Source organism: Oncorhynchus clarkii, chromosome 20 (assembly GCF_045791955.1).
Source record: "Oncorhynchus clarkii lewisi isolate Uvic-CL-2024 chromosome 20, UVic_Ocla_1.0, whole genome shotgun sequence".
Classification (NCBI taxonomy): domain Eukaryota; kingdom Metazoa; phylum Chordata; class Actinopteri; order Salmoniformes; family Salmonidae; genus Oncorhynchus; species Oncorhynchus clarkii.
The window spans coordinates 24,408,642-24,435,219 of record NC_092166.1 but is presented as its reverse complement, the minus strand read 5'-3'; the positions used below and the strand labels follow the sequence as shown (position 1 = coordinate 24,435,219).

The 26,578-nt window shown below is 41.3% G+C and overlaps 1 protein-coding gene across 4 annotated transcripts in view; it reads left to right on the top strand.

Annotated features, from left to right (window-relative positions):
• Nucleotides 1–26,578, top strand: part of LOC139376114 (solute carrier family 12 member 7-like) — an 80,676-nt gene that overhangs the window by 38,327 nt on the left and 15,771 nt on the right. For all 4 annotated transcript variants that reach the window (XM_071118312.1, XM_071118311.1, XM_071118314.1 and 1 more), the window contains exons 2-17: nt 2,117–2,211; nt 2,426–2,557; nt 10,140–10,286; nt 10,509–10,563; nt 10,777–10,907; nt 11,125–11,366; nt 11,607–11,818; nt 12,405–12,572; nt 12,823–12,921; nt 13,037–13,094; nt 13,565–13,739; nt 13,826–13,944; nt 14,042–14,140; nt 17,557–17,676; nt 18,284–18,388; nt 22,492–22,660. In XM_071118312.1, coding sequence (XP_070974413.1) covers nt 2,117–2,211; nt 2,426–2,557; nt 10,140–10,286; nt 10,509–10,563; nt 10,777–10,907; nt 11,125–11,366; nt 11,607–11,818; nt 12,405–12,572; nt 12,823–12,921; nt 13,037–13,094; nt 13,565–13,739; nt 13,826–13,944; nt 14,042–14,140; nt 17,557–17,676; nt 18,284–18,388; nt 22,492–22,660 — 2,126 coding nt within the window. The remainder of the gene's footprint in view (nt 1–2,116; nt 2,212–2,425; nt 2,558–10,139; nt 10,287–10,508; nt 10,564–10,776; nt 10,908–11,124; nt 11,367–11,606; nt 11,819–12,404; nt 12,573–12,822; nt 12,922–13,036; nt 13,095–13,564; nt 13,740–13,825; nt 13,945–14,041; nt 14,141–17,556; nt 17,677–18,283; nt 18,389–22,491; nt 22,661–26,578) is intronic.

The window sequence follows — 26,578 nt, the reverse complement described above, 5'->3', positions numbered from 1 at the left end:
TAGTAGTAGTAGTAGTAGTAGTAGTAGTAGTAGTAGTAGTAGTAGTAGTAGTAGTAGTAGTAGTAGTAGTAGTAGTAGTAGTAGTAGTAGTAGTAGTAGTAGTAGTAGTAGTAGTAGTAGTAGTAGTAGTAGTAGTAGTAGTAGTAGTAGTAGTAGTAGTAGTAGTAGTAGTAGTAGTAGTAGTAGTAGTAGTAGTAGTAGTAGTAGTAGTAGTAGTAGTAGTAGTAGTAGTAGTAGTAGTAGTAGTAGTAGTAGTAGTAGTAGTAGTAGTAGTAGTAGTAGTAGTAGTAGTAGTAGTAGTAGTAGTAGTAGTAGTAGTAGTAGTAGTAGTAGTAGTAGTAGTAGTAGTAGTAGTAGTAGTAGTAGTAGTAGTAGTAGTAGTAGTAGTAGTAGTAGTAGTAGTAGTAGTAGTAGTAGTAGTAGTAGTAGTAGTAGTAGTAGTAGTAGTAGTAGTAGTAGTAGTAGTAGTAGTAGTAGTAGTAGTAGTAGTAGTAGTAGTAGTAGTAGTAGTAGTAGTAGTAGTAGTAGTAGTAGTAGTAGTAGTAGTAGTAGTAGTAGTAGTAGTAGTAGTAGTAGTAGTAGTAGTAGTAGTAGTAGTAGTAGTAGTAGTAGTAGTAGTAGTAGTAGTAGTAGTAGTAGTAGTAGTAGTAGTAGTAGTAGTAGTAGTAGTAGTAGTAGTAGTAGTAGTAGTAGTAGTAGTAGTAGTAGTAGTAGTAGTAGTAGTAGTAGTAGTAGTAGTACGCACTTCCTATGGTCTGCCAGCAGTCACGCGCATTTCACATGAGAGGTAGCTGCGTTCCTTTACTTTTCTGAAGACAAAGGAATTCTCCGGTTGGAATATTATGTTAAAAACATCCTAAACATTGATTCCATACATTGTTTGACATGTTTCTACGGACAGTAACTGAACTTTTTGACATTTCGTCTGCAACTAGGGAACACGCTTCATGACTTTGGATTTGTTTACCAAACGTGCTAACAAAAGTAGCTCTTTGGACAAAAATTATGGACATTATCGTGGCTTAGCTCTGACCTAACATAATCGTTTGTGGTGCTTTCGCTGTAAAGCTTATTTGAAATCGGACACTTTGGTGGGATTAACAACAAGATTACCTTTAAAATGGTATAGTATGTTTGAGGAATTTTAATTATGAGATAAAGGGCGCTCTGCACTTTCACTGGCTTGGGTCATATCAATCCCGTCAACAGGATTGCAGCCCTAAGAAGTTTTTAATGACTCCAACCTTAGTGTATGTAAACTTCCGACTTCAACTGTAAGTATATTTAAAACCAAATACTTTTAGACTTTTACTCAAGTAGTGTTTTCCTGGGTGACTTTCACTTTTACCTAAATAGATAATTACTCAAGTATCTTTACTTTTACCGAAGTATGACAATTTTGTACTTTTTCCACCACTGTACGCGATTGCCAATCAGGGCTCAGCCTCAACCTTAAAATTCTGGGGAATTGAGAAAGTTTCCCTTATTTCCAGAGGGGGCAATATTGTGAAGAAATTGTTAGAGAGAGGCATTTTGGCTCGACTGCTTAGATTGCGCCAAGCCAAAGGGTCTGAATGAACAGCTCTCTTTCTCATCTTTTTTGTAAATGCGTTTTTCTTAGTTTGTCTCTTTCTTTTGTTATTTAAGGGGAATGTATATGTAGGATTCTTGAATGATGTTCATACTCTTGTATGAATAACCTGTTTAGTTGCTACTCCTGACAGTGTTGACATTTATTGACATGTTTGATTGACATGACCAGTGGGACACTCTAATGCAAGGGTATATTGGTGACTCCAACCCTTTTCCTACTCAAGGCTCTGATGAAGGTGATTCATGCCGAAACGTAAGCCTATTGTTTGTTTGTCCCATCAATAAACCTATTAGATTTATGCAGAAACAGAATGCTCCTTTTTCTTTATTCTCCTTCTTAGTCACCAGTTGAAGTATCCTGGGGTAAGGAATGTTTTTTTGGATTTTCAAGTCCCTTAGTCGAGCACTTGATTCCCCTTTTTTGTTTAAGCTGGGCTGAAGCGTGTTTGGGTATCCCGTTTTTCCCATTGTACTGTAGAGGTTTGTTTTATCTTACGCTATCACGTTTTCTCTTGTCTCCCAGGAGATAACACTCCCAGAGAGAGCAGCCCTTTCATCAACAACACTGACCATGACCGAGGAAACTACTACGATGGCAAGAACATGGCTCTCTTTGAGGTATACCACGTCAATGCTTTTGATATTATAATGTAATTAATTACCACATACATTTTATGCCACTTAATCTAAAGTGGGAGCTAAATGCTTACCTGGATTATCTTGTTGTAGACTACATATCATCCAAACATGTGTTGTGCTTGTTTGTTGTATACTTGGATGTCTTCAATGCCATGGTGTCCTGATTTCAATGTCGTCGTGTCCTTATTGACAGGAAGAGATTGAGAGCAACCCCATGGTGTCCTCTCTCCTCAACAAGCTGGCCAACTACACCAACCTCACCCAGGGTGTCACTGAGCACGAGGAATATGAGAATGAGGATGGGGTCACAAAGATTGCAGTCAAGGTATGACCGTTGTCATCCTAGTGGGTACTTTGTGGGAGACCTTGCTAAAGAGGTACAGTAGAAGACAGACATTGTATTAACTCTCAATCAATTAACTCTTAAAAATGCTCTATTTTCATGCAAGCCAACCTTGGTTGGTGAGCGTGATGGCTATTCAGCAGCTCCTCTGAGAACAGAGTGAGAATATAAAGCAGTATTCTTGTGACCACAGGCTGGGTTCTCTCAGGCTTATTTTTGTTATAACTGATGCCAGGCCTTGAGCAAACTTCTTTAATAGCTGCCTTCACATCCTTCTAGCCGTTGCTACCAATCCCATCCAAAGAAATACCCCTACTGTTGCTCTTCAGCGTCAGAGCACCACCGCAAGGCCACAGAAACCATGCCTCTGTCCCCTGACAATTACTCCAGCACATCTCCCTGCTGGAGATCTGATTGGCTTGGGGAGGGAGGTTTTGGAGACAAAGAGTGGATCGTAAAGATGCCACTCCAGGTTGTGAATGGTCTATGAACAAGGGCCACATTGACCCTGGTAAAAAGGCGTACAGGAGAACCAACAGCAGTATTGAGAGAGGGCTGAGTTGTCTAATGGGATATATGGTATGTACTGTACTGTATTTACGCCGCGGCTTCTTTTTTGGGGGGGGGGGGGGGCTGTTGATGTGATTGTAGGTGTGTTTTTGCAGGGTTCCCTGATCTCAAAAGAGTGGGGTGGCGTTGTAACTTTGGAATGTTGAATTGCATTGTGGGGCATACAATTTCAGCATGTCATCTACCGGTTGTCTCATCAACCAGTAGATGACACGCTGAAATTGTTAATTTATCCTGTGGTGGTCAGGGTATGGATTGTATGGCTGTGATGAGGTCAAACAGATCATTGTAAAGGTAGCCAATAACAGTAGGCTGTGTTTGGGTGTTATATTTGGATCGTCCTGCTTTCCGAACTCTTACATACACACAGAACAGATATAGTATTATTTGAATCGTTCTGTTGATTTTTCTGAAGGACTGCAAGGGTCTCAACATGATGTTTTCAACTTAAAATACTTTTCTGTTATTATATGTGAGCATGAATGGATAAATGCTGACAAAGGGCTTAACACCGAGGAAGGATTAATCTTAGTTAACCCAGAACTAAAATCTTGCGTAATTAGTACCAGTCATGTTTACGTAGTCTGTTCACGAGAGATTAAGGATCCACTTCTGGTGTTTTCTTAAATGCAGAAAGCACATTGCAATGTATTTGAGCAATAAATCTGTCCACTCACTGTCTGAAATGCATGCCAATGCAAACTTAATCCTATGTTCACTCTCTTCATAGACTCCAGAAATATAATTATCAAAGTTCTAAATTCCGAACTGTGACGCACATTTATTCTGCAATACATTTGTCAGTTGTGTTTACATAATGTTATTAGCCAATATTTATAAAAAATTCACTTGCACACACAGGAAGATGGATGGGGGATGGAACAGGCTTAAAACAAAACAACTTGTGTGGTGAGAACTGTTGTAGGAGGATTGGCGTGGTATGGTTTGCATGTGACAGTTTTGTATATGTTTAGTGTAGTGAGTAACCCAGCTAAATGATGGGGTTTCCTGATACGGGGTTTGAATCATATCACTACAGGGCACAGTTAAGCAGCTGACCTCACACCACTGACTTCACCATTGTTGTTTTTTTATGCTGCCAGTGACCACATTCTAAATGAGATGGTTGCTAATGAGCCAATTTTAAAATTAACATTTACAAATAGTGTACAGCTCTGTTAACATTTTACCAACTCTTTTTGCCCACATTACATTTGTAGACCAAAAATGATCTGGGGAATAACACCAATTGTAATCTCAGCTGTAAAATGTATTGTGCAGGAGACTTAATCAAGCTAGCTAGTCGTCTTGACTACTTTGTTTCTTTCTCTCTTGCATCAAAGGTTTTGATAGGAGACAGAATGCGTTCGGACCATCATCTAATTGGCCTTCACGTAACTCTTACAGAATTCCCACGTGGACGGGCATATCGGAAATTTTATCTAAGTGTACTGGAGGATAATTTTTTCTTAACTAATAATTTATTACTGAATTTATTCAGTGCAAAATAGGTTCAGCAAATCCCTTTATTGTTTGGGATACCTTTTTAAATGTACTGTCAGAGGTCATTCAATTCATATTCGTAAGTTTAAAAAAAACATGTTTCTGTCTAAAGAAACAAGACAGACGAGGGAAATATACAAACTAATAGTACAGGTAGATAGCAATAAAAACTGTACTACAGAGATACAAAACAAGTTAGAGGAAAAACCAGAAGAACTGGAGTAATTTATTTAAGAATAATCTGATCTATTACAAAAATAAAGCAAACTGGATAGAATATGGAGAAAAATGCAACAAATTCTTCATGAATCGCCAACACAGGAACGCTGCCAATGTTTTGACATAAACTCGTTACTAAAGACTATCATTCTCTGAATGATATTTTAAGAGGAAGATTAATATTTGTTACTTTTATGTCTCATCCTCACCCTCTGAATGACGATTACTGTAAGGAACTCTTTCCAAATAATAAAACATTTAAAAATGCACAAAAAGAACAGTGTGAAGGCCAAATTACAGAGGAGTAACTTTGAGGCTATGAAAGTCTGGAAAAACCTCAGGGCTTGATTTCGTACCAGTAGAGGTACAGTTGAAGTCAGAAGTTTACGTACACTTAGGTTGGAGTCATTAAAACTTGTTTTTCAACAACTCCACAAATTTCTTGTTAACAAACTATAGTTTTGACAAGTCAGTTAGGACATCTACTTTCTACATGACACAAGTCATTTTTCCAACAATTGTTTACAGACAGATTATTTAATTTATAATTCACTGTATCACAATTCCAGTGTGTCAGAAGGTTACATTTATTTTACTAGGCAAGTCAGTTAAGAACAAATTCTTATTTTCAATGACGGCCTAGGAACAGTGGGTTAACTGCCTTGTTCAGGGGCAGAACGACAGACTTGTACCATGTCAGCACGGGGATTCGATCTTGCACCCTTTCGGTTACTAGTCCAACGCTCTAACCACTATGCTACGTTGACTGTGCCTTTAAACAGCTTGAAAAATTCCAGAAAATAATGTAATGGCTTTAGAAGCTTCTGATAGGCTAAGTGACATAATTTGAGTCAATTGGAGGTGTACCTTTGGATGTTTTTGAAGGACTAACTTTAAACTCAGTGCCTCTTTGCTTGACATCATGGGAAAATCTAAAGAAATGAGCCAAGAGCACAGAATTTTTTTTTTTAGACCTCCACAAGTCTGGTTCATCCTTGGGAGCAATTTCCAAATGCCTGAAGGTACCACGTTCATCTGTACAAACAATCATACGCAAGTATAAACACCATGGGACCACACAGCCATCATACCGCTCAGGAAGGAGACACATTCTGTCTCCTAGAGATGAATGTACTTTGGCGTGAAAAGTGCAAATCAATCCCAGAACAGCAGCAAAGGACCTTGTGAAGATGCTGGAGGAAACCGGTACAAACGTATCCATATCCACAGTAAAACAAGTCCTATATCGACATAACCTGAAAGGCCGCTCAGCAAGGAAGAAGCCACTGCTTTGCTGCAGGAGGGACTGGTGCACTTCACAAAATAGATGGCATCACGAGGCAGGAAAATTACTTGGATATATTGAAGCAACTTCTCAAGACATCAGTCAGGAAGTTGAAGATTCGTCGCAAATGGTTTTCCAAATGGACAATGACCCCAAGCATACTTCCATAGTTGTGGCAAAATGGCTTAAAGACAACAAAGTCAAGGTATTGGAGTGTCCATCACAAAGCCCTCACCTCAATCCTATAGAAAATGTGTGGGCAGAACTGAAAAAGCATGTGCAAGCAAGGAGGCCTACAAACCTGACTCAGTTACCAGCTCTGTCAGGAGGAATGGGCCAAAATTCATCCAACTTAATTGTGGGAAGCTTGTAGAAGGCTACCTAAAATGCTTGACCCAAGTTAAGCAATTTAAAGGCAATGCTACCAAATATTTAATTGAGTGTATGTAAACTTCTGACCCACTGGGAATGTGATGAAAGAAATAAAAGCTGAAATAAATAATTATCTCTACTATTATTCTGGCATTTCACATTCTTGAAATAAAGTGGTGATCTTAACTGACCTAAGAATTTTTACTAGGATTAATTAAATGTCAGGAATTAAGTAACTGATTCTAAATGTATTTGGCTAAGGTGTATGTAAACTTCTGACTTCAACTGTAAGTATCAAGCCTTTTTAGATATGCTCAAAGCTCCATTATTAGCATATTTTAACTAGTCCTATAGAAATGGTACTCTGTCACGTACTCAGCAGGAAGGTCTGGTTTCAATATTATTAAAACAAGACCCAGATTGCGAATATAAAGATCTGGAGGCCTCTTCAATTTTGTGATGATAATACAAAAACTGGTGAAATGCATAGCACTCCAAATTAAAAAGGTTTTACCAGGTATTGTTTATCCTTATCAGATAGTTTTTTTTACATGGACGATACATTGGAGATAATGTACAAACACTACTAGAAATAATAGAACAACATGAAACATCTGCCTGGCCTGGTATTTACAACAGATTTTGAAAAGGCCTTTGATAAAGCAGGACTGGATTTTATATACAGTGCATTTGGAAATGTTTCAGACCCCTTTACTTTTTTATGTCTCGGAGACCTACGGACAATTCCTTCAACCTCATGGCTTGTTTTTTTTCTCTGACATGCACTGTCAACTGTGGGACCTTATTTAGACAGGTGTGTGTGCCTTTCCAAATCATGTCCAATCAGTTCAATTTACCACAGGTGGACTCCAAGTTGTAGAAACATCTCAAGGATGATCAATGGAAACAGGATGCACCTGAGCTCAATTTCAAGTCTCATAGCAAAGGGTCTGAATACTTACAGTACCTGTCAACCTTGGACACACCTACTCATTCAAGGGTTTTTCTTTATTTTTACTATTTTCTACATTGTAGAATAATAGTGAAGACATCCAAACCATGTGATAACACATATGGAATCATGTGGTAACCAAAAAAGTGTTAAATAAATCGAAATATACTTTAGATTCTTCAAAGTATCCACCCTTTGCCTTGATGACAGCTTTGCACCCTCTTGGCATTCTCTAAACAAGCTTCACCTGGAATGCTTTTCCAACAGTCTTGAAGGAGTCCCACATGCTGAGCACTTGTTGACTGCTTTTCCTTCACTCAGCTGTCCAAATCATCCCAAACCATCTCAATTGCGTTACGATTGGGTGATTGTGGAGGCCAGGTCATCTGATGCAGCACTCCATCACTTTCCTTATTGGTCAAATAGCCCTTACACAGCCTGGAGGTGTGTTGGGTCATTGTCCTGTGGATAAACAAATGATAGTCCCACTGAGCGCATACCAATTGGGGTGGCATATCGCTGCAGAATGCTGTGGTAGCCATGCTGGTTAAGCTACAATTTCTAGCTCTAATGAACTTTGCCTTTGTAGGCGAGGTAACTCTGGATCTTCCTTTCCTGTGGTGGTCTTCATGAGAGCGAGTTTCATCATAGAGCTTAATGGTTTTTGTGACTGCATTTGAAGAAACTTTAAAAGTTCTTGAAATTTTCCGCATTGACTGACCTTCATGTCTTAAAGTAATGATTGACTCTCTTTGCTTATTTGAGCTGCTTATGCCATAATATGGACTTGGTCTTTTACCAAATAAAGCTATCCTCTGTATACTACCCCTACCTTGTCACAATTTAACTGATTGGCTCAAACGCGTTAAGAAGGATAGAAATTCCACAAATGAACTTTTTAACAAGGCACACCTGTTAATTGAAATGTATTCCAGGTGACAACCTCATGATGCTGATGAGAGAATGCCAAGAGTGTGCAAAGCTGTCATCAAGGCAAATTGTGGCTACTTTGAAGAATCTCAAATAAACAAATCAAAATATTTGACCTATTACCTTTTCACTTACTACATGATTCCATATGTGTTATTTCATAGTTTTGATGTCTTCACTATTGTTCTACCATGTAAAAAATAAAGAAAATCCTTTGTATGTGTAGATGTGTCCATGCTTTTGACTGGCACTGTATGTAAATCAGGTATTACAGTTTTTGATTTGTAATGATTTTGCCAAAATGTCTAAATCTGTTTAAGCTTTGTCATTATGGGGTATTGTGTGTAGATGGAGGACCTTTTTTATTTAATCCATTTTAGAATAAGGCTGTAACGTAACAAAATATGGAAAATTGAAGGTGTCTGAATCCTTTCTGAATGCAGTGTATAAATCCATGGATTTCTTCAATATCGGTGAGTCTCTTATAAAATGGGTAATAGTAATGTACTGCAACCCCAGGTGTAAAACTGTTAATAACGGCTACTTCTCAGAGAGTTTTGAATGGTTAAGAGGATTTAATCAAGGGGGTCCGCTGTCACCATATATATTCTTTATGGCCATCAAAATGCTAGCTATTAAAATCAAATAACAACAGAGTATTAGAATTCCAAGGCTTAAAAACAAAAGTGTCCATGTATGCCGATGACTCAAGTTTTATATTAAGTCTGCAAGCTAGATCCCTGCAATGTCTCATTGAAGATCTAGATAACTTTTCTGGACTCTCTGGACTAAAACCTAATTATGATAAGTGTACCATATTACGTTTTGGATCTTTAAAAAATACAACTTTTACATTACACTGCAGTTTACCTATATAATTGGCTGATGTTGGGGTAGACAGACGTACATGGTGTTCATATCACAAAATATATAAATTAGCTCTCCACAATGAATTTCAATAGAAAACGAGTAAAAATAGACAAGATCCTTCAACCATGGTGAGGTAAATACCTGTCTATTTATGGAAAAATTGCCCTGATTAACTCCTTAGTCATATCTCAGTTTTCTCACTTACTTATGGCGCTGCTACTCCTGATGATTCTTTTTTCAAATCATATGAGAAAAAAATATTTTGCTTTATCTGGGTTTCTAAACCAGACAAGCTAAAGCGTGCCTATCTATATAAAGAATATGAACTGGGTTAGTTGAGATTATTAAATATAAAAGCACTAATCCTCTCTCTAAAAGCTTCACTTATACAAAACTATTACTTTTTACCAAAATGGCATTTTTGCCTTTCTGCAGATTGATGTCAAATTTTCGATTTAATTTAAATTTCAAAGCATTTCTCTTTTTCAAATGAGGATTGCAGAGCTGGGGAGCTTGGGCCGGTGGCCGATAGGTTGCTGGTTCGGGTCCCCTTTTTGACTTGGTTGGAGATCTGTCGACGTGCCCATGGGCAGGGCGCTGACCCTGGTTGCTTCTGTGGACTGCTCTGATTAGATGACTGAATGTAATGTAAATGTTGAGCCGCTTCACTGCAGGTAGATTGTATGTTTTAATATTCAATAAATAAAAAATAAATTAAAAAAATTGGACAGGATTGTACAATGTTGTATTGTATGCTGTATTGCGGCGTTGCAGTATACCTTACAAGGCCCTACTGTACCATAACCTGACTCATTGTAATCCTACTTCTCCTCTTCCCTGGCCCTCTGCATTGGCACCTCTAGAGTTCTCAGATGGGCACCTTCATCGGTGTGTACCTGCCCTGCATGCAGAACATCCTCGGAGTCATCCTCTTCCTGCGTCTCACCTGGATCGTTGGCACCGCTGGCATCATGGAGTCCTTCGCTATTGTCGTCATGTGCTGCACCTGTGTGAGTACTTTTCTATAGAACTATGTAAGCGTACCAAGGTGTGAAAAATATAGGTCTAGATACATCTAGTATGACTATTTACTTTTCTTTCTTTTAGGGAGTTTCAGGTACTATACTGTAGTATTCTCTGTCGATCTTAGTCATCTCATGTTTTACTCCCTGAGGAAATTGTATCCATACACTCAACAATGTTAGTATTTTGTATTGTTTCCTCCCTTACAGACCATGCTGACAGCGATATCAATGAGCGCTATTGCAACAAATGGTGTAGTGCCAGGTAATGCCAGTTCAACTTCAACTTATTTTCACCTTGAATAAGAAACCTCAAACTGTGTTTTTATGGAGACATGGTTATTTAACACTATAGTAATGTTTTACCTTGGTGGTTTATTTACTATTAAATGTATTACATATGCTCTATAGATTCTGTGGATACCTTTTTGTTATTTTCTAGTCGTTTTACATGAATCTGTTCTCTTGCCCCATGCAGCTGGAGGCTCCTACTACATGATCTCCAGGTCTTTGGGTCCAGAGTTTGGTGGGGCTGTGGGCTTGTGCTTCTACCTGGGCACCACGTTCGCTGGGTCCATGTACATTCTGGGTACCATTGAAATCCTACTGGTAAGGATGAAACAGAATGCCTGGTCATGATATACTGTAGGACATGCACAATGTTTTGAGACAGGAGTTTTTAATGACCACATGACTCTTCCAGGAGTTGTTACCTTGTTATAGCCTATAACAGTGGCCCAGAGTTTTTCCTGCACATGTCACATGGTCAAGCCCAACCAATGTTTCATAAAGCTATTGTCCTAGTTGACTCCTATTCTTGTTCCAGACGTACATCGTGCCGAACACTGCAGTGTTTGTGGCGGAGAAGAAGGAGGACGAGACGGAGGCCATGCTGAATAACATGCGTGTGTATGGGACCTGCTGTCTGGCACTTATGGCTCTAGTGGTGTTTGTGGGGGTCAAATATGTCAACAAGCTGGCCCTGGTCTTCCTGGCCTGTGTGGTGCTCTCCATCATGGCCATCTACGCTGGAGTCATCAAGACCATCATAGAACCACCCAACTATCCGTGAGTTCGATTTATGAGTTCTAGTTAGTCTATTGGCATAGGAAATGCCTGTGCCTGTGTTTGTCTCGTCAGAGTAATAGGCACACTTTATAGGACCATCATCAGTCATCTGGTCTTTTAGGCCCGAAATCAGTGTGACGCATATGATTAGACTATTTACAGCCGTTACAGTGGCCAAAAGGAAAATATTCTTAATTCTTTACACTAGAAGATCTCCTCATAGATGTATGTTTCCTACAGAATCTGTCTCCTGGGGAACCGTTCCTTGCAGAACCACAACTTTGAGAAGTGTATGAAGACGGAGGTGATCAAGAACGTGACGTACACCACTGAGCTGTGGAAGCTGTTCTGTGGCAGCCCCCACCTCAACGCTACATGTGATGAATATTTTACCCTGAACAACTTGACTGAGATCCAGGGCATCCCAGGCCTGCTCAGCGGGGTCATCAAAGGTCAGCCACAACCCACTGCCTGGCGAACATTACTACACTGGATAGGCCTGGTGGAGACCTACACAGTACAAATGTTACCAGGCCTTCTACATTCTTACTACTAGTTATTCACTTACCATGGTCATATCATCATTTATCATAGTATTATCATGAACAAAGCAAACTGGGAAGACACACAGACACACACAGGCACATACACACACTAACACACACTTACATTGTAATGTTGTAATATTATTGTGGTATTATTGTGGTATTATATTATACATGTTGTATTGTAGAGTAGTGGGTTAATAATGTGTTATGATGTACTGTTTTATCAAAACTTTTAATCTTGTTTGGACCCCAGGAACCATAGCTGATGCCTTGGCAAAGGCTAATGGGGATCCTTATACAAATTATTGGTTTGTCTTCTCAACCTGTTTGAATTAGGAAAGCAAAGTATATTAGTCTTTTTTTGTGTTATTTCTCAATTGGAATACATGTGTTATTGCATAATACAAATGGTTAAATGGCTAATGACAAAAACATTGGATATCAACAGTTTATAGTCTACTATAATGTGACTCCTCTGTGTCCCCCGTAGACAACATGTGGGGTGAGTACGGGCCCAGTGGGATGTTGGTAGAGAAGAAGAATCAGTCTTCTGTCCCAGTCCAGGATAACTCCAGAGATATCTACAAGCCTTACATCTTCAACGACATCTCCACTTTCTTCACTCTGCTGGTGGGAATCTACTTCCCCTCTGTCACAGGTTGGTATAGTGACAATATTGGCACCATAGACATAATGGAACTACCATAATATGACATTATTGATTGATTGTCACCCTCATGCAGATTGTTGGGGTGCTACTGTAACTTGAGGTTTGGAAGAACTATGTATTTTTTGATGTCTTCACTATTATTTTACAATGTAGACATTTGTAAAAATCAAGGAAAACCCTGGAATGAGTAGGTGTGTCCAAACGTTTGACTGGCACGGTATGTGTGTTTCCATCACAGGAATCATGGCAGGCTCCAACAGATCTGGAGACCTGAGAGATGCCCAGAGATCGATTCCCATCGGCACCATCCTGGCCATAGCAACCACTTCTTTTATTTGTATCCTTGGGGAAACGTGTGTGTGTGTGTGTGTGTGTGTGTGTGTGTGTGTGTGTGTGTGTGTGTGTGTGTGTGTGTGTGTGTGTACTATTTATATCTTAAACACAACTCCCAGACATGACCTGTGTGGTCCTATTTGGTGCCTGTATCGAGGGTGTCGTTTTGAGAGACAAGTAAGTACTATTTAAGTGTCGTTGTGATTATCTTTATAGTGAAAAGCGCTATATAAAATACATCTATTATTATTTTTCCACAGTTAGTACTTCCAAGTAAGAACTATTATTATTTACAACTTGGAAATAGCTGTTATGTCATTATGTAACTTTGATGCGGAAGCCTTTACTGCTCTGTATAAGTTCTATATCAAATACCTATCATACACATACCCCCTTGTTGCGCATTTAGAAGGAAAGACCACAAGTAAACAGACAGCATTGTAAAGAGAACATTGTGTGCCAACAAGTTCAATGTCATGTGATAGGGTGTTTAGTTGCTCTGTCCCAATCAGCCTAAGATTATTACTGAGTTTTTCATTATGTGTACAGTATATGCTCAGATTTGTCTCTCAATTTGCCTGTCTTTCTTTTGGTCTAGTTCTCTCCTGTGTTTGTATAACATTCAACTGGGTGTATTTCTACTACAGATTTGGGGACTCGGTTAAGAAGAACTTGGTGATTGGAACTCTGGCATGGCCTTCTCCGTGGGTAATCGTGATTGGCTCCTTCTTCTCCTGCTGTGGTGCAGGGCTGCAGAGCCTCACCGGCGCCCCTCGCCTGCTGCAGGCCATAGCACGCGATGGGATCGTCCCCTTTCTGCAGGTAGGAAGGTCCTAGAGACTCTGCCCTTGCTTTTGCATCTCGAAAACAGAAACACTTCAGATAGTTCTCTGTGTCTGTCTCTCTAGGTGTTTGGTCATGGTAAAGCCAATGGGGAACCTACCTGGGCCCTCTTGATGACTGTTGGTATCTGTGAGATTGGAATCCTTATTGCATCACTGGATGCTGTTGCCCCCATTCTCTCAATGTGAGTGTTTAGCTCTGTGTGAATAATCTTGCCTCAAAAGCCTGTTGGTCAAAAATAAGTCACTTTTCTTTGTCCTTTCCGTGGGGCTGGGTTGCAGGTTTTTCCTGATGTGTTACCTGTTTGTCAACCTAGCCTGTGCCGTCCAGACACTGCTACGCACTCCCAACTGGAGGCCCAGGTTTAAGTTTTACCACTGGTGAGTTTATTTCTCATACCAAAAGCGCCAAATGCAATTATATTCCATTCTGGACCTTTGGACCCACAAGGAGTGCAGGTTTTGTTGAGAATGGCGCCGGAGGGGATGGCTGGCGTTTTACGAGCTCCTATCCAACTGTGCTATTTTGTTACTTTTTTTGCGTTGTTTGTAACTTTTTTTTTTTAAACGTATTTTGTACATAGTGTTGCTGCTACTGTCTCTTATGACAGAAAATAACTTCTGGACATCAGAACAGCAATTACTCACCTCGAACTGGATGAAACTGGATTTCTTCTTTAACGAGTCCGACACGAAGGATATACTGCTTTCTTGGGAACTGTTCCAAATTCCCATAATTTGCGTGAAGAAAAGACAGAGAAAAAGGGGGCGGAGATCGGGCTGCCGTTTGAGAATTTGTAGGCTCGTGAGTAAACCTCCACTACCATCCGTTCTATTGGCCAATGTGTAATCATTGGAAAACAATGTAGATGATAGACGATCCTACCAACGGGACATTCAAATCTTGAATATCTTGTGTTTCACCGAGTCATGGCTGAACGATGACACGGATAATATAGAGCTGGCCAAATTTTCCATGCATCGGCAGGATCGAGAAGCTATGTCTGATAAGACGAGGGTTGGGGGTGAGTATCTATTTGTCAATAACAGCTGGTGCGCGATGTCTAATATTAAAGAAATCTCAAGGTATTGCACGCCTGAGGTGTGGAGTACCTTTTGATACACTGTAGACCACACTATGTACCAAGAGTGTTCATCTATATTTTTTGTAGCCGTCTATTTACCATGACAAACCGATGCTGGCTCTAAGACCACACTCAACGAGCTGTATAAGGCCATAAGCAAACAAGAAAACGCTCATCCAGAAGTGGCGCTCCTAGTGGCCGGGGACTTTAATGCAGGGAAACTTAAATCAGTTTTACCTAATTTCTACTAGCATGTAACATGTGCAACCAGAGGAAAAACAACTCTAGACCACCTTTACTCCACACACAGAGATGCATACAAAGCTCTCCCTCACCCTCCATTTTCTCAAATCTGACCATAATTCTATCCTCCTGATTCCTGCTTACAAGCAAAAACTAAAGCAGGGAGTACCAGTGACTCCCTCAATATGGAAGTGGTCAGATGACGCGGATGCTACGCCGCAGGACTGTTTTACTAGCACAGACTGGAATATGTTCCGGGATTCTTCCAATGGCATTGAGGAGTATACCGCCTCAGTCAATGATTTCATCAATAATTGCATCGATGACATCATCCCCACATTGACTGTACGTACATATCCCAACCAGAATTCATGGATTACAGGCAACATCCGCATCGAGCTAAAGACTAGAGCTGACACTTTCAAGGAACACCACTAATCTGGACGCTTATAAGAAGTCCCGCTACGCCCTCAGACGAAGCATCAAACAGGCAAAGCGTCAATACAGGATGAAGATTGAATCCTACTACACCAGCTCCGACGCTCGTCGGATGTGGCAGGGCTTGCAAACTATTACGGACTGCAAAGGGAAACCCAGCCACAAGCTACCCAGTGACCCGAGCCTATTAGCGAGAGAAATGCCTTTTTATGCTCGCTTCAAGGCAAGCAACACTGAAGCATGCATGAGAGCACCAGCAGTCCCAGACGACTGTGAAAACGCTCTCAGTAGTTGATGTGAGCAAGTCATTTAAACAGGTCAACATTCACAAAGCCGCGGGGCCAAAGGAATTACCAGGACGTGTACTCAAAGCATGCGCGGACTAACTGGAAAGTGTCTGCACTGACATTTTCAACCTCTCCCTGACCAAGTTTGTAATACCTACATGTTTCAAGCAGACCACCATAGTCCCTGTGCCCAAGGAAGCGAAGGTAACCTGCCTAAATGATTACCGCCCCGTAGCACTCACATCAGTAGCCATAAAGTGCTTTGAAAGGCTGGTCATGGCTCACATCAACAGCATCATCCCGGATACCCTAGACCAACTCCAATTCGCAGACTGCCCCAACAGATCCACAGATGGTGCAATCGCACTCAACACTGCCCTTTCCCACCTGGACAAAAGGAACACCTAATGTGAGATTGCTGTTCATTGACTACAGCTCAGCGTAGTGCGCACAAAGCTCATCTCTAAGCTAAGGACCTTGGGACTAAACAACTCCCTCTGCAACTGGATCCTGGACTTCCTGACGGGCTGCCCCCCAGGTGGTAAGGGTAGGCAACAACACGTCTGCCAAGCTGATCCTCAACATGGGGGCCCCTCAAGGGTTTGTGATTAGTCCAATCCTGTACTCCCTGTTAACCCACGACTTCGTGGCCAAACATGACTCCAACACCATCATTACGTTTGCTGACCACACAACAGTGGTAGGCCTGATTACCAACAACGATGAGACAGCCTATAGTGCGGTGCCAGGACAACAACCTCTCCCTCCAATGTGAGCAAGACAAAGGAGTTGATCGTGGACTACAGGAAAAGGCTCCCATTCTCATCGACGGGACTGTAGTGGATCGGGTCGAGAGTTTCAAGTTCCTTGGTGTCCACATCACCAGCGAACTATCATGGTCCAAAGACGGTCGTAAAGAGGGCACGACAACACCTTTTCCCCCTCGGGAGACTAAAAAGGTTTGGTATGGGTCCCCAGATCTTCAAAAAGTTCTACAGCTGCACCATCGAGAGCATCCCGACCGGTTGCATTACTGCCTGGTATGGCAACTGCTCAGGCGTCTCACCATAAGGCGCTACAGAGGGTAGTGCGTACGGCCCATTACATCACTGAGACCATGCTTCACGCCATCCAGGACCTCTAATACAGGTGGTGTCAGAGGAAGGCCCTACAAATTGTCAGAGACTCCAACCACCCAAGTCATGGACTGTTCTCTATGTTACCGCATGTCAAGCGGTACCAGAGTGCCACATCTAGGACCAAAAGGCTCCTTAACAGCTTCTACCCCCTAGCCATAAGACTGCTGAACAATTAATCAAATACATGTACAAATTACCTTGACTAACCTGTACCCCTGCACATTGACTCGGTACCCCCTGTATAAAGCCTCGTTATTTTTATTTTGTTACTTTTTATTAGTTTTTACTTTAGTTTATTTGGTAAATATTTTCTTAACTCTTTCTGGAACTGCATTGTTTGTTAAGGGCTTGTAAGTAAGCATTTCACGTTAAGGTCTACACTTGTTGTATACGGCGTTTGTTAGATTTTTTTTATTTCAACCAAGCACTAACCCACCTGATTCAACCAATCAACTAATCATCAAGCCTTTGATGAATTAAATCAGGTTTGTTAGTGTTGGTGTGGAATAAAAGTAGGTGTCCAATAAATATCAGGACTAAGGAACACTGACCTAATGCCTATCCAAAAAATAAGCCCCTGTTGTCCTGTTCTCTGGTCCCTACAGGACTCTGTCATTCCTGGGGATGAGTCTCTGTCTCTCCCTCATGTTCATCTCCTCCTGGTACTATGCCCTGGTAGCCATGTCCATTGCAGGATGCATCTATAAGTACATTGAGTACAGAGGGTAAGAGTTTGGTTTCCCAATTACAGCTCAATAACATTGTACTGTATTGTAATTACATTGGTTGTGGTACTTAAATGTGTGACTAACAGCACTTATGTAGTGGCCATTCTCCACACAATGCAATATAACACTGTATCATACATCCCTACACGTGTCCCACCCTTTCTTTAACCCATGTATTGGACTGTGTGTTATAATTTGCTTCAGTTACAGTTTGGTGCATTGCATTGGTTTCAGTTTGGTGCATTGTTTTTGTTACCTAATGTGTGAGATCTCTGTCATCCTATAGTGTTCCTGCCTTTTTTAACCCACTCTCTGATCTCGGGCTCCCGAGTGGCGAAGCATTCTAAGGCATTGCATCTCAGTGCTAGAGGTGTCACTACAGACCCTGGTTCGATCCCGGGCTGTATCACAACCCGGGCTGTATCACAACCGGTCGTGATCGGGAGTCCCATCGGGCGGCGCACAATTGGCCCAGCGTCGTCTGGGTTAGGGGAGGGTTTGGCCGGGGTAGGCCGTCATTGTAAATAATAATTTGTTCTTAACTGACTTGCCTAGTTATATGAAGGTTAAACCAAATCTATAATTTAACTCTCTTTCCTCTCAGGGCAGAGAAGGAGTGGGGAGACGGGATCAGAGGGCTGTCCCTGAACGCTGCTCGCTACGCTCTGATCCGCCTGGAGGAGGTGCCAACACACACTAAGAACTGGAGGTGAGAGGCTGAGAACTGTGTAGAGCGTAGGGTGGCAATGACTCCTGATGAACTAAGGGTAAAACCCTTCCTCTTCAAAGAGTCATGGAATTTTGTCAGACGGTTATTGTCATGCAAAGACCGCCGGTCTCACTGTAATTGACCGAAAATGTACATTAACCACTCCTGGCCTTCATGCACACAAAGCTGCTGACCTACACCTTTGGAACATTTAAAAAAGAAAGTCAAATAAATTTAATTTAATTTCCACCATCACAATAAATCCATTATTTATTTTAGTTGGGTCCAAACAAACATTATGATATGAAGAAAATGTGTTTCAGAAGAACAGAGTATGAGTTGGCCTACTGTAGGCCTATGTTATCTTGCTATGCTCCATGCCATAGGCATTGACAGAAAATGGCGCCGGAAGAAATGGCTGCAGGTTTACTAGCGCCCAACCAATTGTGCTGTTATGTGGGGTTTTTTTTGCGTTATTTGTCATTTTTTTTGTACATAATGTTTCTGCAACCATATCTTACGGCAAAAAAAGAGCTTCTGGATATCAGGACAGCGATCACTCACCTCGGATTAGACAAAGATTATTTTCTTCAACAAGCAGGACGCACAGGACATTCTCCTAACACCCAACAAGGCCAACATCCCAGTTATTTGCAAGAGGAAGAGACGCAGGTACAGAGGACACAGAGCGGGATGACTCGTGAGGATCGACAGAAGGCGAGGGGGAAAGCTGCCGTTACCGTCAATATTACTCACAATCATTGGACAATAAATTAGACAAGGTACGATCACGAATATCCTACCAAAGGGACATTAAAAACTGTAATATCCTATGTTTCACGGAATCATGGCTGAATGACGACATGGATATTCAGCTAGCGGGATATACACTGCACAGGCAAGATAGAACAGCACACTCCGGTAAGACGAGGGGGGGCAGTCTGTGCATATTTGTAAACAACAGGTGGTGGAGGAAATCTAAGGAAGTCTAAGGAAGATTTTGCTTGCCTGAAGTAGAGTATATTGTGATAAATTGCAGGCCACACTACTTGCCTATAGAGGTTTCAGCTATACTTTTCATGGCTGTTTATTTACCACCACAGACAGACGCTGGCACTAAGACCGCACTCAGTCAGCTGTATAAGGAAATAACCAAACAGGCAACCACTCACCCAGAGGCGGTGCTCCTAGTGGCCAGAGACTTTAAAGCAGGGACATTTAAATCAGTTCTACCTAATTTCTATCAACATGTTAAATGTGCAACCAGAGGGGAAAAACTTCTAGTACACCTGTACTCCACACAGAAAGAGGCGTACAAAGCTCTCCCTCACCCTCCATTTGATAAATCCGACCACAACTCTATCCTCCTGATTCCTGCTTACAAGCAAAAATGAAAGCAGGAAGCACCAGTGACTCGGTCTATAAAAAAGTGGTCAGATGAAGCAGATGCTAAACTACAGGACTGTTTTGTTATCACAGACTGGAACATGTTCCGGGATTCTTCCAATGGCATTGAGGAGTACACCACATCAGTCACCGGCTTTATCAATAAGTGCATTGAGGACGTCGTTCCCTACAGTGACTGTACTGTACGTACATACCCCAACCAGAAGCCATGGATTACAGGCAACATTCACACTGAGCTAAAGGGTAGAGCTGCCGCTTTCAAGGTGCGAGACTCTAACCCGGAAGCTTATAAGAAATCCTGCTATGCTTCGAGGCAAGCAACACTGTGGCATGCATGAGACCATCAGCTGTTCTGGACGACTGTGTGATCACGCTCTTCGTAGCCGACGTAAGACCTTTAAACAGGTCAACATTCACAAGGCTGCTGGTCCAGACGGATTATCAGGACGTGTGCTCCAGGCATGTGCTGACCAACTGGCAGGTGTTCACTGACCTTTTCAACATGTCCCTGATTGAGTCTGCCTCAATAACTACAGACCCGTAGCACTCATGTCCGTAACCATGAAGTGCTTTGAAAGGCTGGTAATTTTTTATTTATTTTTATTTTACCTTTATTTAACCAGGCAAGTCAGTTAAGAACAAATTCTTATTTTCAATGACGGCCTGGGAACGGTGGGTTAACTGCCTGTTCAGGGGCAGAACGACAGATTTGTACCTTGTCAGCTCGGGGGTTTGAACTCGCAACCTTCCGGTTACTAGTCCAACGCTCTAACCACTAGGCTACCCTGCCGCCCCTAATGGCTCACATCAACACCATTATCCCAGAAGTCCTAAACCCACTCCAATTTGCATACTGCCCAAACAGATCCACAGATGATGCAATCTCTATTGCACTCCACACTGCCCTTTCCCACCTGGACAAAATTAACACCTATGTGAGAATGCTATTCATTGACTACAGCTCAGCGTTCAACACCATAGCTCATCACTAAGCTAAATATCCTGGGACTAAACACCTCCCCCTGCAACTGGATCCTGTACTTCCTGACGGGCCGCCCCCAGGTGGTGAGGGTAGGTAGCAACATATCTGCCACGCTGATCCTCAACACTGGAGCCCCCCAGGGGTGAGTGCTCTTTCCCCTCCTGTACACCCTGTTCACCCACGACTGCATGGCCAGGCATGACTCCAACACCATCATTAAGTTGTGCCAGAATAACAACCTATCCCTTAACATAACCAAGCCTAAGGAGATGATTGCGGACTACAGGAGGAGGAGGACCGAGCACACCTCCATTCTCATCGACGGGGCTGTAGTGGAGCAGGTTGAGAGCTTCAAGTTCCTTGGACACATCACCAACAAACTAGAATGGTCCAAACACACCAAGACAGTCGTGAAGAGGACACGACAAAGCCTATTTCCCCCTCAGGAAACTAAAAGATTTGGCATGGGTCCTCAGATCCTCAAAAGGTTCTACAGCTGCAACATCACTGCTGTATCACTGCTTGGTACGGCAATTGCTCGGCCTCCGACCTCAAGGCACTACAGAGGGTAGTGTGTATGGCCCAGTACATCACTGGGGCTAAGCTGCCTGCCATCCAGGACCTCTACACCAGGCGGTGTCAGAGAAAGGCCCTAAAAATTGTCAAAGACCCCAGCCACCCCAGTCATAGACAGTTCTCTCAACTCCCGCATGGCAAATGCTACCGGAGTGCCAAGTCTAGGACAAAAATGCTTCTCAACAGTTTTTACCCCCAAGCCATAAGACTCCTGAACAGGTAATCAAATGTCTACCCGGACTATTTGCATTGTTTTCCACCCCCAACCTCTCTTTTACACTGCTGCTACTCTCTGTTCATCATAAATGCATAGTCACTTTAACTATACATTCATGTACATACTACCTCAATTGGGCCGACCAACCAGTGCTCCCGCACATTGGCTAACCGGTCTATCTGCATTGTGTCCCGCCACCCACCACCTGCCAACCCCTCTTTTACGCTACTGCTACTCTCTGTTCATCATATATGCATAGTCACTTTAACCATATCTACATGTACATACTACCTCAATCAGCCTGACTAACCGGTGTCTGTATATAGCCTCGCTACTGTTATTTTTCAGTCTTTTTACTTTTTATTTCTTTACTTACCTATTGTTCACCTAATAACTTTTTTGCACTATTGGTTAGAGCCTGTAAGTAAGCATTTCACTGTAAGGTTGTATTCTCTGTTGTATTCGGTGCACTTGACAAATAGACTTTGATTTGATTTGTAGGCTTGTTAGTTTAGCTGAAGAGTTATGCTTATAAGTCCTGTGCCATTATTTTATATGATTTTATAGTAAGAAAAATATAATTGAACTTAGCTGAATAAAATAGAAAGGATATTTTTCCCATGACAGAGCGAGTGGGCATTTGAAGTGGCTATGTTGAGCGTAAAAGGGACAATTTGAAACAGGTTATTTATACTAGATTTAGAGTTATTTGGCAGCTTTAGTTGTGAAAGATACAAGAATGTCTTAGAAATCAAAACAGGGGTGCATTGTCAGTTTGAAGACTGTAGAATCTAGTGTAGATCTGATGCACAATACACACAGTTGTCTTGATGTTCTGTCTGGTGACCTAGTTTTTGGGCTTTTCCTGATGCCTATCTATTGACATATACTGACTGTACTTTACCTTATCTCTCCCCCCAGGCCTCAGCTACTGGTGCTACTGAAGTTGGATTCAGACCTGGGGGTGAAACACCCTCGTCTGCTGTCCTTCACCACCCAGCTGAAGGCAGGGAAAGGCCTTACCATCGTCAGCTCTGTGCTTGAGGGCACCTACATGACCCTGGGAGCTGAGGCCAAGAGAGCAGAGCAGGTGAGACTGAGACACTCATATCACATGATCATGGCGGCAGGGAATTCGTATCCATTGTTGGGATTTGTTACTTGGGAAAGTCATATTTTACTCCTTACTTTCAAAGTAACACGTTACTTTATGAAAATGACTTTGTGCCGAGTAACGCGTTATATTACTTTTGAGTTACTTTCTTTCACAAACACCCTCATGTGAATCTTGACAACGAGACATGTTGGTCATCCTTCAATTAAATAATGTAGAAGAGGATACAATGCTAATGATATGACAGACACGAAATCCATTTTTTTTCTCTTTAAAACTAGAATAGCCGGGCCTCGACAAATTCGAATTGACCAATGCTGCAGGCGTTTATTTTACCAGTCTAAGTCCATTTAATATACACCATCACAAAGAAATCTATTATTATTTCCATTTATGCAGGCCTTAAAAAACATTATGCAACAAATTAAATGTAATTCAAAAGAAGAGAATAACATATTTTTTGTTGAATTATGTTACTGTGCTCAGTAGCCTAGGCTATGCGGCGTGAAATCAAATCAACAATAGCATAGTTAATTTGTTTATGTAAAAGACAATACACTCTTTTTAAATTCCCCTTATTGCAGTCAGTCACACAGTTAGGTCCATAATTATTGGCAACCTTGATAAATATGAGCAAAAAAGACTGCGTAAAATAATTACAAGTACTGGGTGATATTCTATGCTCAAAATTATTGGTATATTATTTTATACTAATACAATTGCTCAGAAAAATAGATTTTATTTTAAAACATAATTTAAAGAATCTCGAAAGATAACGGTCAAAATTATTGTCACCTCTGTTTTCCATACTCTAGCACCCTCCCCTTGCGAGGATAACATCACTGATATTTTCATACATACATACATACATACATACATACATACTAGGGATGCACGATATATCGGTGAACATATCGGAATCGGCCCGATATTAGCTAAAAATGCCAAAATTGATATCGGCCCGATGTCTAGTTTAACGCCAGATGTGCAAAACCAATGTCAAAGCTGATGTGCATACCTATATAACGAAGGTACATGACGTAAATGACGATACGTGCAACACAGCATTCCTAAACTTGCCCACAATGTCAGCTGTGTGGATCGAGATGTGAACAAGTCAAGCAGTCATTTGAAAGAGTAACAATATTTCAGCGAGACAACTCGAAGGCGAATTCCTTGATAATGGATTTCATTGTCCTTGACAATCAACCATTCTCTGTCATGGGAGATTTTGGCTTTCGCGACTGGTCGAGCACCGGTTAACACTAACAAGTTCGCTATTTTTCTGATGTTGCCCTACCGGAGTTACACAGTAATAGCGTCACTGCTATTAGCTTCACGATATGCATACTATGGAACACCGTTTGGGTGTAGCACTGTCAAAGCTGTACAAAAAAGTCTGCAAACACCGGCCACAAACAATGTGTTTACAATACCGCGTTGGTAATAAAGCATAATTTGTTCGACCGCAGCTTCTGGAGTAGCTAGCTTCTACCTTGGTACCTAGCTAGCATCAATACAACCAGCCTGCAAACAATGACCTCTTGCACTTAGACCACAGCGTCCATGGGTGTGTGTTAACTATTTAACTGTACTAGAATGCTTAAAAGGTCGCTAAAATGTTTAATATCAGGTATCGGGTTTTTTGGCAAAGAAATTATCGGATATCGGCCAAAACTGTAATATCGGTGCATCACACATACATACATACATACATACATACATACATACATGCATGCATGCATGCATGCATGCATGCATGCATGCTGTTCAACTCTCTAGAGACAGCAGGAGCGGTAGAGATGGTCGGCTATAAAAAGCCAACTGACATTTACTCCTGATGTGCTGACCTGTTGCACCCTCGACATCCACTGTGATTTATTATTATTTGACCCTGCTGGTCATTTATGAACATTTGAACTTGATCTTGGCTATGTTCTGTTATAATCTCCACCCGGCACAGCCAGAAGAGGCTCCACCCCTCATAGCCTGGTTTCTCTCTAGGTTTCTTGGTAGGTTCTGGCCTTTCTAGGGAGTTTTTCCTAGCCACCGTGCTTCTACACCTGCATTGCTTGCTGTATGGGGTTTTAGGCTGGGTTTCTGTACAGCACTTTGAGATATCAGCTGATGTAAGAAGGGCTTTATAAATAAATGTGTTTTGATCTGTACCAGTCAAAAGTTTGGACACCTACTCATTCAGGGGTTTTTCTTAATTTTTTACTATTTTCTACATAGAGAAGACATCAACACTATGAAATAATACATGTAGTAACCAAAAAAGTTCAGCGTGAATAGCACAGCAGTGTTGCAGTTCTTCAAACACTCAATTTTCTACCATACCCCGTTCAAAGGCAATTCATTATTTGGCTTACCCATTCACCCTCTGAATGGCACACACACAATCCATGCCAAAAAAAATTCAAGACTTAAAAATCCTTCTTTAACCTGTCTCCTCCTTCATCTATACTGATTGAAGTGGATTTAACAAGTAACATCAATAAGGGATCATGGCTTTCACCTGGTCAGTCTATGTCATGGAAAGAGCAGGTGTTCTTAATGTTTTATATACTCAGTGTACATGTAAACACTGCTGAAAAAGTAACTGGTAGCAGCAATATATAAATACTTATGGTAATATACTACTGGTATATATTAATGTGTATGTATAAACATGTAAACAGTAGTAATAGTGACCAGTAGCAGGATAAATAGATAAATACTAATGGTAATCAATAATCAATGGACAGCAGTGTAATGCAGTAATACATCGGTGGAGACCTGTGGATGGTCTGTGTGGATAGTCTGTGGGAGAGGGAGAGCAGTAGTTGTTAGCCATTTAACAGTCTTATGGCTGGCCAGGGGATAGAAGCTGTTTAGGAGTCTGTTGGTCTGAGCCTTGATGCACCGGTACCGCCTGCCGGATGTGAGCATGGAGAACAGTCCATCTCTCGGGTGGCTGGAGTCTTTGTCAAGCAGGCTTTTGGCAAGCACACTACAAGTGCTAGTATTTGCATTATTATCCCTGACTCTAACAAGCTTGCTTACTCCTTTGCTTTCACCTCATTGAGGTGTATTGAGTTCTCAATTCATGATCTCAAAACAGAAAGCTCTGCCACCTGCTGGCAGGTCAGAGGGGTGCACTGAAACATCATAGAGGCAAGCTGTTAGAGATGAGTACTGGTGATCCATTGTGATCCATGTAAATTTTATGTTTTTTTACCTGCTGCAAAGCCAATTGCCCTCTGGGACAAAATGTTACAACTTTATACATAATTACATAATTCTCTGTGCACCTCACTCTCTGTCCTCTTCCTCGTCCCAGATTACAGTCTGATGAAAGCTGCATTTCAGTCTTGTTCTGTCATGCTACCCTCCAGGCAAGTTCAATGATATGTTCTGACTAGTCTATTTCAAGTACGAAGAGGTCAATAAAACACTTTGTGCCATCTAACTCCACTGGCTCCGTAAAGATTCCTGCAGTCAGCTGTATAGATGTTTCCAATTATTAGCCATACATGTTGAAACATTATTTTGGTCACTCACTCTTGACTTAAGGTCCAAGTTTAGAAAGCATTTATAAAGACTTACATCCCATGGGTGATTTTTCTTCATACTTTCTGCATAGTACAATGGCAAGAAAAAGTAAGAACCCTTTGGAATTACCTGGATTTGATCAAATGTAATCTGATCATCTAAGTCACAACAATACACACACAGTGTGCTTAAACTAATAACACACATATTATTGTATTTCTCTTGTCTATATTGAATATATAATGTAAACATTTACTGTGTAGGTTGGGAAAAGTATGTGAACCCCTAGGCTAATGACTTCTCCGAAAGCTAATTGGAGTCAGGAGTCAGTTAACCTGGAGTCCAATCAATGAGACGAGA